Source organism: Camponotus floridanus, unplaced genomic scaffold (genome assembly GCF_003227725.1).
Source record: "Camponotus floridanus strain SB8 unplaced genomic scaffold, Cflo_v7.5 scaffold9, whole genome shotgun sequence".
Classification (NCBI taxonomy): Eukaryota; Metazoa; Arthropoda; class Insecta; order Hymenoptera; family Formicidae; genus Camponotus; species Camponotus floridanus.
Window position 1 is genome coordinate 1,515,057 of NW_020229860.1, and position 13,259 is coordinate 1,528,315.

General features: G+C 33.4%; 4 protein-coding genes across 5 annotated transcripts; 2 read left to right on the forward strand and 2 right to left on the reverse strand.

Annotated features, from left to right (window-relative positions):
• Positions 1-358: 358 nt before the first annotated feature.
• Positions 359-2,219, forward strand: LOC109610575 (malignant T-cell-amplified sequence 1 homolog). Its single transcript, XM_020030000.2, has 6 exons — positions 359-819; positions 1,090-1,242; positions 1,304-1,404; positions 1,497-1,630; positions 1,725-1,792; positions 1,873-2,219. The coding sequence occupies exons 1-6, from the start codon at positions 809-811 to the stop codon at positions 1,952-1,954; spliced, it is 549 nt and encodes a 182-aa protein (XP_019885559.1). The 5' UTR covers positions 359-808; the 3' UTR covers positions 1,955-2,219.
• LOC105259255 (extensin) lies at positions 1,947-5,597 on the reverse strand. The gene is made up of 10 exons (XM_020029999.2): positions 5,286-5,597; positions 5,138-5,184; positions 4,965-5,045; positions 4,598-4,804; positions 4,431-4,515; positions 4,202-4,324; positions 3,944-4,116; positions 3,732-3,833; positions 3,482-3,670; positions 1,947-3,395 (listed from the first exon to the last, which is right to left on the reverse strand). Exons 1-10 carry the CDS (start codon positions 5,347-5,349, stop codon positions 2,241-2,243), a joined length of 2,226 nt encoding a protein of 741 aa, XP_019885558.1. The 5' UTR covers positions 5,350-5,597; the 3' UTR covers positions 1,947-2,240.
• Positions 5,598-5,873: 276 nt separating this feature from the next.
• Positions 5,874-13,119, forward strand: LOC105259249 (DNA fragmentation factor subunit alpha). Of its 2 annotated transcripts, none has more exons than XM_011271085.3 (4): positions 5,874-5,911; positions 10,442-10,712; positions 10,931-11,240; positions 11,334-13,119. In XM_011271085.3, the coding sequence occupies exons 2-4, from the start codon at positions 10,535-10,537 to the stop codon at positions 11,452-11,454; spliced, it is 609 nt and encodes a 202-aa protein (XP_011269387.1). In that variant the 5' UTR covers positions 5,874-5,911; positions 10,442-10,534; the 3' UTR covers positions 11,455-13,119. The 2 variants fall into 2 exon arrangements, with proteins under 2 accessions (XP_011269387.1, XP_019885548.1); XM_020029989.2 differs by lacking the exon at positions 5,874-5,911 and adding an exon at positions 6,846-7,025.
• Positions 6,601-8,868, reverse strand: LOC105259248 (D-beta-hydroxybutyrate dehydrogenase, mitochondrial). Its single transcript, XM_011271083.3, has 6 exons — positions 8,438-8,868; positions 7,786-7,869; positions 7,525-7,699; positions 7,320-7,441; positions 7,136-7,240; positions 6,601-7,020 (listed from the first exon to the last, which is right to left on the reverse strand). The coding sequence occupies exons 1-6, from the start codon at positions 8,651-8,653 to the stop codon at positions 6,622-6,624; spliced, it is 1,101 nt and encodes a 366-aa protein (XP_011269385.1). The 5' UTR covers positions 8,654-8,868; the 3' UTR covers positions 6,601-6,621.
• Positions 13,120-13,259: the final 140 nt, after the last annotated feature.

Genomic DNA, 13,259 nt, shown 5'->3' on the forward strand with positions numbered 1-13,259 from the left:
AACAAAAAATTTATTTTAAAAAATTCAATATTTAACGTTTTGTATAAAACTGACATTCATAAAAATCATATTACGTTTGAAATTAAATTAATTATACGTAGAAAACTACAAAAAACATTATTTAAAATCTAAAAATTATAACTACATATATAATTATATAAATTTCAATACTCAGAAAAATAATTTTTTATATATTAATTAATTAGACTATAATACAAAATTTTTTTGTGTTATTCAAAAACGTCAGACTATAATTGTCATTGTTGGCATAAAGGTTCGTTCATCTATTATTCATAATTGCATAAATTCGTACAAAGGAATTGATCAAAGAAATTTTCAATATAAAAGATGGGGCGTTCTTTAATCATCTGTGATAAGCTAGTTTTGTCAGATAGATATTTTATGTGCAAACTCTTCTGAATAAATGTTACACACAATAATCGTGTGTTCATCCCATGGTATGTATGTATATGCGTAAGTATGAAAAATGTATGCGCACAGCTCCAATTCGCTATAGTGATGCCAGAATGCCCACGCGGACACACGCAACCATGAATGGAGGGGGAAACGGACATGAATCGTTCATATGACTGTTACCCCTTCCACTCACGATTGAATGTTGCTAGCGTGGGTATTCTGACATCACTGGACTGATCCTTAACCTCACCATTTTCGCGAATGCACGTTGCCATAGTGTACATTGTTGAAAAAGTGTGTCCAAAATAATTAACATCTTGATGTGGATGATCAATTAATTGGATGCGGATCACATTTCAAATCGGTGATATATCATTAAAAAATCGAGAAAATGTTTAAAAAGTACGTATGTCTTTTTATTAAATTGTCAATATCCCAACTTTCCTGTAATACGTGATAGAGACAGAAGAGAAAGAAAATATATATTTTTAATACAATACATACATTAAACAATTTAAATTTTACATTATAGAAAGCTATAAAAATAATCAGTATTTTGTCAAATATTAGTCTTGACAAGTACAAAAAATAATTTCTATTGTAATACATGAATACATATTTCATGTTATCATTTAATTGCACAAATGTTATTCTTTCGTTATCTTTTGTTAGATTTGATGAGAAGGACAGCATTTCTGGTGTTCAGCAATTAAAATCGTCCGTGCAAAAAGGAATTCGTTCAAAGCTCCTTGAGCTGTATCCTTATTTGGATAGTCACATAGATGTTATAATACCAAAAAAAGACGCTTTCCGCATCATAAAATGGTGAGTTATCATCTGCAAAGATTTATCTAAAGTTTACCACATTTTGCTTTTATATCATTAGTCACGACCATATAGAGATCATAGTGAATGCAGCGGGAGAGTTATTATTCTTTCGTCAACGTGAAGGCCCTTGGATGCCTACTTTAAAATTATTACACAAATGTAAGTTTATTTATACTATTTAATTGAATAACAAATAGAAGATATTTTATCATAAATTTTCTTTTATACTTTTATAAATTATATCTTTTTAGATCCATTCTTCCTACCAATGCAGCAAGTTGACAAAGGTGCCATTAGATTTGTTCTTAGCGGTGCCAACATAATGTGTCCAGGTTTAACATCAAAGGGTGCAAAGATGATGACTGTGGAAAAAGGAACTGTTGTTGTATCCTTTAAATTTAAACTGAATTATACAGATATTTTATACATGTTAATTGATTTATTACACACCAAATACGAATCCTTAATTTGAAATATAGGCTGTTATGGCAGAAGGCAAGCAACATGCGTTAGCTGTTGGAATTACAACATTATCGACGGAAGACATGTAAGTTGAAATAATCTTTTTTTTTTTTTTTTAATATTAATTCTTAATATATATTTCAATGTAACATCGTGATTTTGCAGTGCTAAAGTAAATAAGGGAATAGGCATCGAAAACTGTCATTATTTAAATGATGGACTTTGGCAAATGAAACCAGTGAAATAAGACTGATTATATTATGAATCGAAGATATAATCAAAGAGCATTTTGTGTGCATACAATGTTCTCTTATCCATTTTACCTCGCAATACAATCATTTTATGTAAAACGGTACAACTTCGTATCCATAATGTGTTGCAAGTCATATAGATAAGGATTATCGCTACATTTTTATGATAAATGGAAAGATTAAAAGATTGAAAGTTTGTTTGTAATGCAACATAAGAATATAGAGGGGAATAGTCAAATACATGTTGATAAAAATTCGGAATCAGTGTAAAATAAACAATATTTAAGTGGATCCCGATTTAGCATCTACCTGACTTTCCTGATTGTCCGATGAACCGGAACGTTCGCTTTCACAGTGTCCCGCAGGCGAAGAATACGAAGTAGGATTATTAGTGTCAGGAGCGGGTGTGGAAGCCGCAGCGTTCGCAGAACCGCCAGTAACATTGCTACTGGTATTACTTTCAGCAGCAACTGTATGAGGTGATTGAGGATGATAATGTGGATTGTGCGGACTATGAGGACCATGACCATGAGGACGACCCATCGGGTGGGGCGAGTACTGCGAGTATGGTTGATGATAATATGGATGAGCGTATTGCGGATAAGGTTGATGATATGGTTGTTGCTGGGAGTAGCTGTAAGTGGGATGTGGCGGCCTCGGAGCTAGGGGAACATTCTGCGGTTGTTGAGGACCGGGACCTGACTGATACGGCTGCTGGCCGTAAGCTTGATTAGGCGGCATCATCTGCGGAGTATGCGGATTTGGCCCCTGCGGTGGCAAAACCTGCGTACCCTGAGAACCTTGCGTCGCTTGATGCGGTGGCATCGAATGATTCGCAAGCATCCCTTGCTGATGGGGATTGTGCTGAATAGGTACCGTCGGTGCGGACACCGGCGGCATATTTGGCGAAGTGGAATTCGCGGTCGCATTTGCGCTCGCGACTACTGCCGCAACCGCAGCCGCTGCTGCTGTAGCTGTTGTGGTTGGTTGTTGAGGCGTCAGTACCGGGGGAGTTGATGGTTGTTGCTGCTGCGATTGCGGTGGTTGTTGTTGCGATGGCTGCGGTTGCAACGATGGCGGTGCCTGATGTTGTGAAGATAACGGCTGATGCTGCTGAGGTGGCGGTGGCGGTGGTTGATGCTGTTGCGTCAATGTAGGAGGCTGATGTGATTGCTGAGGAGGCGATGGTTGATGTTGCAACGGCGGCGGCGGATGCTGCGATGTTTGCGTTTGTTGCTGATGCGGATGTTGTTGAATCGGATTAATTACGTTACTGCAATACATTCCAGGGTTTGGTCCATGTTGCTGATTAACATTTGCTTGCACAGCTGACGGTGCCTCGGTTTTACTTTCGATATATGGAGGCGACATTTTCTTGTTTATTTCAATACTAGGCTTATCAATGGGCTTCTTCTCAATCGAATCATTGTCAGAAATCTGTGAACATATAAAAATATAAATATTAATATTGAAAATATTTAAAAATTAATGTTTAAAAATTTTTATGAACATGATATTTTTACATCAGGTTGAGTCTCGTCATTAAGTGATGCAGGAGTCGGAGTCGGGGTAGAGTTTGGCGTGGATTCGCTAGACGCCGGTCCATCCGAACGATTCTCTTCTGTTCCTTTTAGTCTCTCTCGTCTAAGAGCTTCATATTGTCGTTCTACCATTTTGTTAAATGTCTCCTCATCTACTGCTGGCTTACAGTGCTGAAAAGAAGTGTAAATATTTTATTAAATATTATTAATTTAAAAAAAATGTTTCCTATACCTTCTTCAGTTCTTCTTGAAATATTTCACTGGTTTCTATGAATTTACGTTTCTTTGCCTCAAATTTCTCTTCAATTTGTTGCAATTCAGCCTCAAGCTTTTTCTGGAATATCAAAGAAATATTTTAGTTTAAGGTAAAATTATATATATATATATATATATATATATATATATATATATATATATATATATGTTTGTGAGCATATTAATTACCTGATGCATTGTTAAAGATTGTACTTGACGCCGTAAAACCTGCATTCTTTGAGTAGTGACTACAGAACGAACGTCTGGGACAACAGTGTCACTAAAGATCTCATTAATAAGTCGATGATTTCTTGTGTAACGCGAATATGCTACATGTTTCACAGAATATCCATCATCTTGATCTATAAATCAAATGAAAGTCATATGTAAAACAAGAGTATGTATATATTAATTTACAATAATAATAATTGTTATTTTTTTATGTACCATCATCATCTTCTGCTGGTAAAATATCAATCCTCCTATCCTGAGCTGCTTGACTTTTACTACTACCTGACGAACGTTCATGACTTTCTCGATCATCATTACTTTGTTGTGCTGCGCATAATGCTGCATTAAATAGAAAAATATTTTGATATTATAAAATAACTTTTCACTATTGCATACTAATTTCTATTATAAATCTTGAAATTACATTCATTATATATTTATTTACCAGACTTTCCACGATTTTTAGCTGCAATATAAGCTAAATATGCAGGGGAATTGTGATAAGTCTTCAAGCTTTTTTCATATTCTACCTATGATTAAATAATAGAACATATGTATATGAATATCAAATTGTAAAATAATATGAAATCATAATAGAAAATATTTGTATACCTTTTCAGCTTCATACTCCTCGATAAATTCTGTTTTATCTTCTTCTGGCAAATCTCTCCACATTTGGCCGATAATTTTGCCTATTTCCCATAGTTTTAACTCGGGATTCTGAGCCTTTACTTGATCCCATACCTTCCTGCTATATCTCATATATGGCATAAGAGGTTTTTCTGGTGGTTTAGGTGGTTTTGGCATACGAGAGTCAGCCTAACAATGAAAATTATCAATGTTACAATAAAATCAACTGTTTCATTAATTTTATACAATATTAATGCAATATTGCACTTAAATTAATACAATATTGTTTACATCTTTCATGCAACAAATGGATAATAATGTTCTAATTTATATAAAATCAGATACATACATTGGTATTTTTTCCAACTTTCTGTGGTATAAATCCTGGATGGCTATGGGGAGTCTGTACAAATGGACTCTGGGCATCTTTCTAAAAAAAAACAAAGTTATATCAATTTAAACATTAAATTCTTAAATTTAAAGATCCAATAAATATATTTCGTTGTAGTAATATCCACTTACACTGTTCGTTGAACTACTTGAACTCCCACCGGATGCTCTTATACGTTCTACAAGATATAAAAAGTTACAATTTAGATGTCTCAAAACTAAATTCAAAACTAAATAATCAACTTTACATTTCAGAACAAAAAAATTAATTATTACTTACGATTGGAGGCTACAATATTCGATGTAGCCATTGCGACTTGTTTGTAATTCGGTGGCAATGCCATCTTGTACTACGAAGCTTGCTCGACAAGGAATCGTACCTTCAACTTCGGGGCAAATAAGTTTTCGAGAGGTGGATATGACAAGATGGATGTGATTACATTATATAGCTGGTAATTCACGCGATGTTTTGACACTTCGTTCGCATATTACGAAAATAATTGGATCTTAAATATGTACGAAACTGTGAACTCTGCGGATGGATTGGCATCTGATGCATCCATTTCGTACAGTTCTATACACTTGCGCACGGACTCGCTTCCTATTGGGTCTGTTCTTTTCAGCTGCACTGCTGCACTAGTGCAATTAGTTAGAGTGAAAGAAAGTAGGTTTGTCTCTTTCTAACTTATTGCACTAGTGCAGCAGTACAGATGAAAAGAACAGAACCCATTGATCAATGCTAGTGGAACCGAAAAACGTCGACATGGCGAGAAGTGAACGAACCAATGATGAGAGAGATTCAATCGTACGATTCTCTTTCTTATCTCAAATGTCATTGGTTAACATTGCTATGAGTGTGCATTGACATTTCGTGAATTGTCAGTGTATAGTAGTGTGTAATTATTGGTTAGTTTTTTATATTATTCATATTTATATACTTAATTTCTATTTTTATTCTCTATTCTCTATTTTTAATTTTTAAATGTAATTATATATACACATATTTCTCTTCTACTTTCTTTTTTGTTTTGAAAAGGAAATCAACAATGATTTGATGAAATTAAAGTTAATTTTTTCAAATTATTGAATATTATGATTATAAATTTTCAGCTATTTAATTTTGCATATGTATTGCATTTATATATATATATATATATATATAAAATTTTGTACATAAATTTTTAAAAATGATGACATTATTATAATAGGGATAATCCTTTACAATTGTAGCTTAGAAATAAAGTTTTACTGCAATACATATGCATACATATTGTAAAATATATTTGTAAATAATTGTAGATTGTGTAAAATATGATTACTTATGCACACATGATATAGGTTTTATAATTCTAAGAATTGAAATTTTATATTTTTGTAAATTTTGTAATTTGATATATTTATTAACTTTATCAAATTTGTACAGTGTTCCACTGCAACTACATTATATAGGCAGTATTTTGGGCAATTATATAGTTTGCTAAAAAAGTTTTAGTCTTATTTCTGATTTATATAAGATTCTTATTGTTATAGTATCATCTATTCTCAAAAAATATGTTTTTCCAAATGTATTCTGTGTATCAGTTTGTCAATATATATGTATTGCACAGGAGATATATTTAATTTGCATACAATATGTCGTAAATTGGTTTTGGCAGATAATGATTACACAATGCTTGTATTCTTTCACTGCGCGTTACAGGTGTATATCGTCGCATCGGGAAAGTCTTTACCACAGCATCAGTTAGAGTTCTTGTAACAGCGGTTAAATCTGCTTCTGGTCCCTCAGTGTACTTTTCTAGAGCCAGCATTTCTGCCTGAAACAGCTCTTGACCATACTCCTTACGAGTTTGAGGATCCAATTGAGTCCACATATCTCTAGCTTGCTCCAACAATGCTGTATTATCCTTTAGCCATGCATTACCGGACACGTATTCTCCGGTTTCGACAATTACAACATCCACACCCCATCTCCGCATCTCTAATCTTAAGCAAGAGCCCCAAGCCTCCACTGCAGCCTAAGGTATATTTATAATTTTCTATGAAGCTACTTAAGCTTTATTAATATTTCCTGTTTCATGATTATACAAATAGATAAGATACAATATAATCAATATATATAAGAAAATTTACCTTAAGTGCACAATAAATGCCTCGAACAGGGCTTGGTATCCGTGCCAAGAGGCTGCTAACGAGAACAATTCGACCTTTTGATCTCCTCACCAAAGGTAGAAATACCTATTATAGAGAAAGTAAGAGAGTATTGTTTCATTACGTCATAGATTTTTCTTTACCTCCTGACATTTATGACGCTTACCTGAGTTAAACGTGCTAGGCCAACAAAGTTGATGTCTATGCTTCGCTTGAGAACAGATGGGGGCACCCACTCGCATTCTCCAAGAGTCACCCAAGCAGCAGCATGCACGAGTGCCCATAATCCTGAAATAACGTATAATGACGTAGGTTGTAATTTGTTACACATCAAAGGTTTATAATCTTATGAGGCTTTAAGAGAGATATACCGGGAGCTCCATCGGGCAAGTTCTCGTTGACGTAAAGAAAAATTGAATGTATATCACGTTCACTAGTAACATCCAATTGCAATGCATGCAATCTTCCAGAAGTATCATCTTTCAATTTTTGCATGATCTCTTCATTGTCAGCTTTATTAGTGAATCCAGCAAATACAGTGAAGCCCTTAAAAAGAAGAAAAAAACCATATAAATATTGATTTTAAATTATATTCAATTTTTAAAATATTTTATATTTCACATATATATTACCAAGTCATCCAGCTGTTTAGCTAAAGCAAATCCGACTCGCGAATCGCAACCTGTGATTAACACTGCCTTTCCTGCTGCAGTAACCTGTTGCATCAAGTAAACTATGTATTATGTATATTTAAAAATATGTCTGACTTATTAAATCATAATTTGATAATGAAACTTCATAATATTATAATACTTTAAAGCCATTGAACGCGAACGATGATGGTCTCAAAGTCCTTTGTGTAAAACAGGAAGTATGCAATGATGATAGGTGCATTGATGCGGTATTATGAAAGAAGGTCAAAGCTTTCAATCAGGCATAAAAATCCGTAAAAATTCCGATATAAAGAAGGCCTTTGAACTTTCGGATATTTGCAAGTGTAATTGACATTATGAAAGGTTGAGGAAGACAATTTTGTTACACAAAAATGTGATATATATCTTGTTTTAGGTCAGAATGAATTATAATTTGCTTTTTCACATATCAATTGAAAATTTTTTAACATATTACACTAACTAACAATAACATGATTACAAAAGAAAAAGAAAGAAAGAAAGAGAGAGAAATAATTACTATTGTAATCTCTAAATTTGCTTTAAAAAAATTTTTTACATTAGTATTATTTGCTTGTATCAAGTATAATTATATCAAAAATATATATCTTACCTTCAGATTGTGATAGAACAATGTGGATCCTATAGATATGACCAATAGCAACAAGAAGAGCACAAAGCTAGATGTTTGTGAGATCCCAAAAGTGTTCAATATAGTTGCCAGGATGACTGCAATTGCATGTGAAAATGCGATAGGTAATAAACACCGTTCTGCTAACTCCCATGTCTGACTGTCGTCGGACTCTTTATTTCCACTCGACGATGGCATTTTTTAATACAGATTTTAAATCAAAATCCTAGCCAAATATGATTAACTCCATTCGAATGGATTCTGTGGCTCACCTAGGAGCCCTAACTGGGCTATGTCTGAGCTAACTTTAAACTTAAAACAGTGTCTAGTCTCATTGATCTAAATTTAACTACAGTGCTGTATTTTAAGTTCAAAGATCCTAGCAAACTAAAATTTCTATCCAATTTGTGATCGAATAATTAATATTTTCGATATACTTGATCTATTTATTAATTAATATTGTATATTAAATTATTAATACAAATTTTCTATATGTAACGTATAAATAAATAGAATATACATTTAATGTAATAAAAAATAAGAGTTTATAAAGTACATTTAAAAGAAATGGGTAATAATTTTCTTATAGTATATATCGTCTGTGATAAAAAATAATATATTGCAATATGTACATATATATATATATATATATATATATATATATATATATGTATTGTATAATATAATTTATAATTATCTTTAAATATTTTCTGTGAATATCGCATTTATAATTGCATTGATTATACTTATCATTGAAATATAAAATTGAATAATAAAAATAGTAAATAAAAAATTGCAATATCTTTTCTTTTTTTGTTGTATTTTAAATTAAAAATCACAGACATACGCATATATCTTTTATATTAAAATATTTCAATAAATGTAAAATAATAAAAAGAGTTTTTAACATTTAAAACAAAAAAAGAAAGCTAGAAAACAATTTTTATATTTTTTTTTTTAGATAAGATATACTTTAATTCTTTCTTAAAATATTTTTCCAGTAAATCGTATATTATCTGAATTGCATGCATCAATATTTAAACATTTTTATTTTTAATTGCCCTTCACGAGTTCAAAGAAATAGAATCGATTGGCACGTGTCGTGAATTATCTCATCGATTTCATCAATGTTTTTGCATCCGGAGATCGTCCTCTTTATCGGCGATGACGGGTATTTTTATAAATTTCTCGTCTGGACACTGTGTTGAAAAAATAAGCGCGGTCACGTGGAGTAGGGGTAGATTATTGATTTCTATATGGGGGATGCCACAGGGGACAGAGGGTTGGATGGGTAGATAGGTGGGTGGGATGCTGTGTCGGGGTGTCTCTCGCTCGCGCGTATATACCTGCGGGAGAGTCTACAGGGGGTATAAATAGAAAGGGTAGTTGCACCGTTGACCCAGTGTTGGGTTGACACACGGTCAGTTCAGTCACTCGAGGCACCATACATTCTTTCTCTCTCTCTCTCTTTTTCTCTTTCCATCGCGCCGCACAATCGTCGTTGCCGCCGCCTTCTGCTGATTTTTTTATCTGTGAATTGTTTAACAAATATATAACAGTCTCGAGGCTCGCTCAAATCATTTAGTCTACCGCAGGTCGATCCAACGTAATCTTGAGCACTGCCCTTTCATACTTGATTGTTTCTTTCAAATGTGATACGATTTTTTAATTCGAAGATTCATCAGTTAGACAATTGGCGTTGCTCTAGTGCATCTTTGTAGAAGGGATATCTTTCTCATTGATGTTAAAAAAATAAAAAACGTGTTTGTACACTGTGTTTATCGCACAAGACTATTACATCTCGTACAAGGGCGTATTCCCCCTTATCTCTGTCATCATTGGGCGCGCGACGAAATCATTCAAACTTATCATCATATTGAAGCATCATCAACCAATTGATGTGCAACGAGAACCAGGCCTTAGCAGCAGTCAATTTTCTTCGAGAAAGTAAATCTTTTCCAACTTAGACGGTTGTGTTTATCACAGGGTGTAGAGAGTATTCCCAGTATTGTTCGAAACGGGAATTACTAGTGATCAGCGAATTTAATATTTGCTCTCGTTCACGGCCCGTGAAGAAAAATGTCAGATACAACGGGAATCACGCAGGGAATGGGCAATCCCTACAAAATAGTCGATCATACCAGGGAGCGAAGAAAGGGTATCACCGCTTCGTCGCTAAAAGAGCTGACTAACATCGCACGCAATCGTCTGGCATTACCCGTAGACGCAGATCTGACAATTGTACTCGAGCAGGATGGTGAGAGAATATTTATGCTGTAACATGCATTCATATTTAGATACTTCATTTTTTATATTTTTTTAAATTAATAATTATTTATAATTATATGTTATACTTTATGTTACTAACTATTTATAATTGTCATATATCATACCATAAAAATTGTCCAACTAATAACTCTCTTTATAATAGATGAAGAATTATTCTCTTACATGATTTCTTTTGATTTGTTTCAGGGACAGAAGTAGATGATGAAGAATATTTCGCCACATTAGAAAAGAATACAAGCTTGATGGTGTTACATGGTGATCAAAAATGGATCGCCGTGGGGAGTAGTAAGACAGCGTCTCGTTATATCGTTGTAGATGACGTAGATGCGGAGGGTAGTTCAAGGACTGATAAAATTCGACGGCGGCGAACGCCTATAGAGCCTTTAGTATCGTCGTTGCACGGCGACCCATCGCATATTTCGCTCCTTGGAGGAAATGATCTGGAATTACTTAGCGATATGGATCCTGATAGTTTAGCTGATATAGTGCCTGATAGGTAGGTAATAAGTAATTACAGAATTGTAATTATCCTACAAAAACAAATGGAAAGAAAACATAATTAATTTTTCTTTTTTCAATCTTGTTCTAGACTTTTCCTTGAGCAGCTGAAGGAAGCTTCAGGTAGATTCCTAGCAGAGAAGCGACAAGCACAAGAATCTATGGCCCTTCTTCAGATGTATGCAAGTGGTGGTGAGATGGAGCGAGCGTAGGCCATGTGGGGGGTGGGCGCCCTCACATTGGCTAATATGTATAGAGTGCGACGTCGCATATTCTATAAAGGTCGTCAACTGCAACAAACTTTAATCCTATTCTGGAATTGAGCCCATTTAAATTTTTATTTACAATAATAGAATATAACTGAGAAAACACACAAATATTAGTTAACAAAGCTGACACATATATCGATGATGATGATCTCATATTCTCTCTCGTTCGCATGAAGAACATGAAGAAGAATCGCAGAGACGAAAAAAGCACTGTACAGAAATTAAACACAAATAACTTGTATTATTCGCTCTCGGGAATTTAGTACTATAATGATAACCATAGAGGTTTTGTTTCATACATAGAGCAAATAATAGTTCTAAGTTTTGTAGAATTTTTTTAATCTATATATACAATTCAGTGGCACAATATGCTTTGGCAATACTTTACATCCTTTAGTGAGCATATGGAATTGCTTTAATACAACGTAAGATATATCTTGCTATACCAACAGAATCATATACACGCGTGTTTAGCTGCTAACTTATCAGAATATACATATAAGAAGGAAAACATAAATAACATTTTTTTGAAGTGGACATTCCGTCGCCACGTTGCCATATCAAGTTTTAGCAGAACATGTTTCGTTTATGGGATTTTTGTACTTAGATACCATTATACCGAGATTTAGTTCAACGAAGATTGATGGAATATTTAAGACTGAATTTATAGAGAAAACGAAAACCATTCCCATATTGAAATCACTAATTCATTGTACACTAACATTAGCGACGTAATAGCGACAACAAAAAAAGTCGATGTCAACCCTTTGATACCAAGCAAAATTGTGCTCTTTGATAAAAAAAAAAAAAGAAAAACGAGAAAACTTTCAGAAAAGAGACAAGTATTTCTAGCAAGATTATACATACACACACATATATAACTAATATATATTAAATATTATTTTAATTAAAGGATTATATAATCTAACAAAGGAACGTCATGCTTAAATTCATGTGATTCTCGAAAGTTAAAAAATATGAAGTAAAATACACACAGTACTTACATTTTTTAAACCATAATTTAAACCATAAGAAGAAAAGTGTATGTCTATTCTTCGCAGAAATACCTTTTCAATATATCGTAACATGTGTTCCTTGATATTTATATTGTAATATAATTATCATATCTCCTACGCACATACATACTAACCGCATTATACATATATTTACATTGGAATGCACATGTACCGCCGCATTTAAATTCACGGAAATGGAAAGCGCAATAGCCATTATTAAACTATTTGCTACTATCGATCGGATATATCATATTAAATCAGGCGCAATATATTCGGTTTCACAAATCAATCTTAGGGTATTAGTTTATAATGAATTGAAGTGATTGATACGAAACTTTCTCAAAACGAATGAAAATGTGTTAGAAAATAACAAAAACGATACGTTAAATAGTACTGCCAGAGTAAAAAGGAAAATCGATTAATGCTCAAACAATATCCCTAATAAGAAATAAATAGAGGATCTTGCGCATCTTTTTCATACCCGCATCTAATGCGCGGTATCACAAAAAAATAGCATATTCTATATTAACATATGCCATATTACTCATCGTTATCAAGTAAATCTTAAGAATAAAAATATGCACTAATAATTTTAGAGAAATTAAGTTTTAATGGAATTCAAGAAGTTGTCGTCTATAAGTTGATGTAGAGCATCAGAGGCATCTTTTATGCGATTGGATGCGTTACGCAATTGACAAACAGCCTCTTGCAATACCAGTTCACTTCTCAGCA

Bases quoted from the DNA above. Each gene is read 5' to 3' on its own strand.
- LOC105259248 (XM_011271083.3), bottom strand. From the start codon at position 8,653: ATGCCATCGTCGAGTGGAAATAAAGAGTCCGACGACAGTCAGACATGG. The intron at 7,700-7,785 runs GTAATATATATG...CTTCTTTTTAAG, and splicing joins CTAAACAGCTGGATGACTTG to GGCTTCACTGTATTTGCTGG. The intron at 7,241-7,319 runs GTAAGCGTCATA...TCTCTATAATAG, and splicing joins GCCTAGCACGTTTAACTCAG to GTATTTCTACCTTTGGTGAG.
- LOC105259249 (XM_011271085.3), top strand. From the start codon at position 10,535: ATGTCAGATACAACGGGAATCACGCAGGGAATGGGCAATCCCTACAAA. The intron at 10,713-10,930 runs GTGAGAGAATAT...GATTTGTTTCAG, and splicing joins AATTGTACTCGAGCAGGATG to GGACAGAAGTAGATGATGAA. The intron at 11,241-11,333 runs GTAGGTAATAAG...ATCTTGTTCTAG, and splicing joins GCTGATATAGTGCCTGATAG to ACTTTTCCTTGAGCAGCTGA.
- LOC109610575 (XM_020030000.2), top strand. The intron at 1,405-1,496 runs GTAAGTTTATTT...ATATCTTTTTAG, and splicing joins TTTAAAATTATTACACAAAT to ATCCATTCTTCCTACCAATG. The intron at 1,631-1,724 runs GTATCCTTTAAA...TTTGAAATATAG, and splicing joins TGGAAAAAGGAACTGTTGTT to GCTGTTATGGCAGAAGGCAA.
- LOC105259255 (XM_020029999.2), bottom strand. From the start codon at position 5,349: ATGGCATTGCCACCGAATTACAAACAAGTCGCAATGGCTACATCGAAT. The intron at 4,516-4,597 runs GTATACAAATAT...ATTTAATCATAG, and splicing joins AGGAGTATGAAGCTGAAAAG to GTAGAATATGAAAAAAGCTT. The intron at 4,325-4,430 runs GTAAATAAATAT...TATTTAATGCAG, and splicing joins TAAAAATCGTGGAAAGTCTG to CATTATGCGCAGCACAACAA.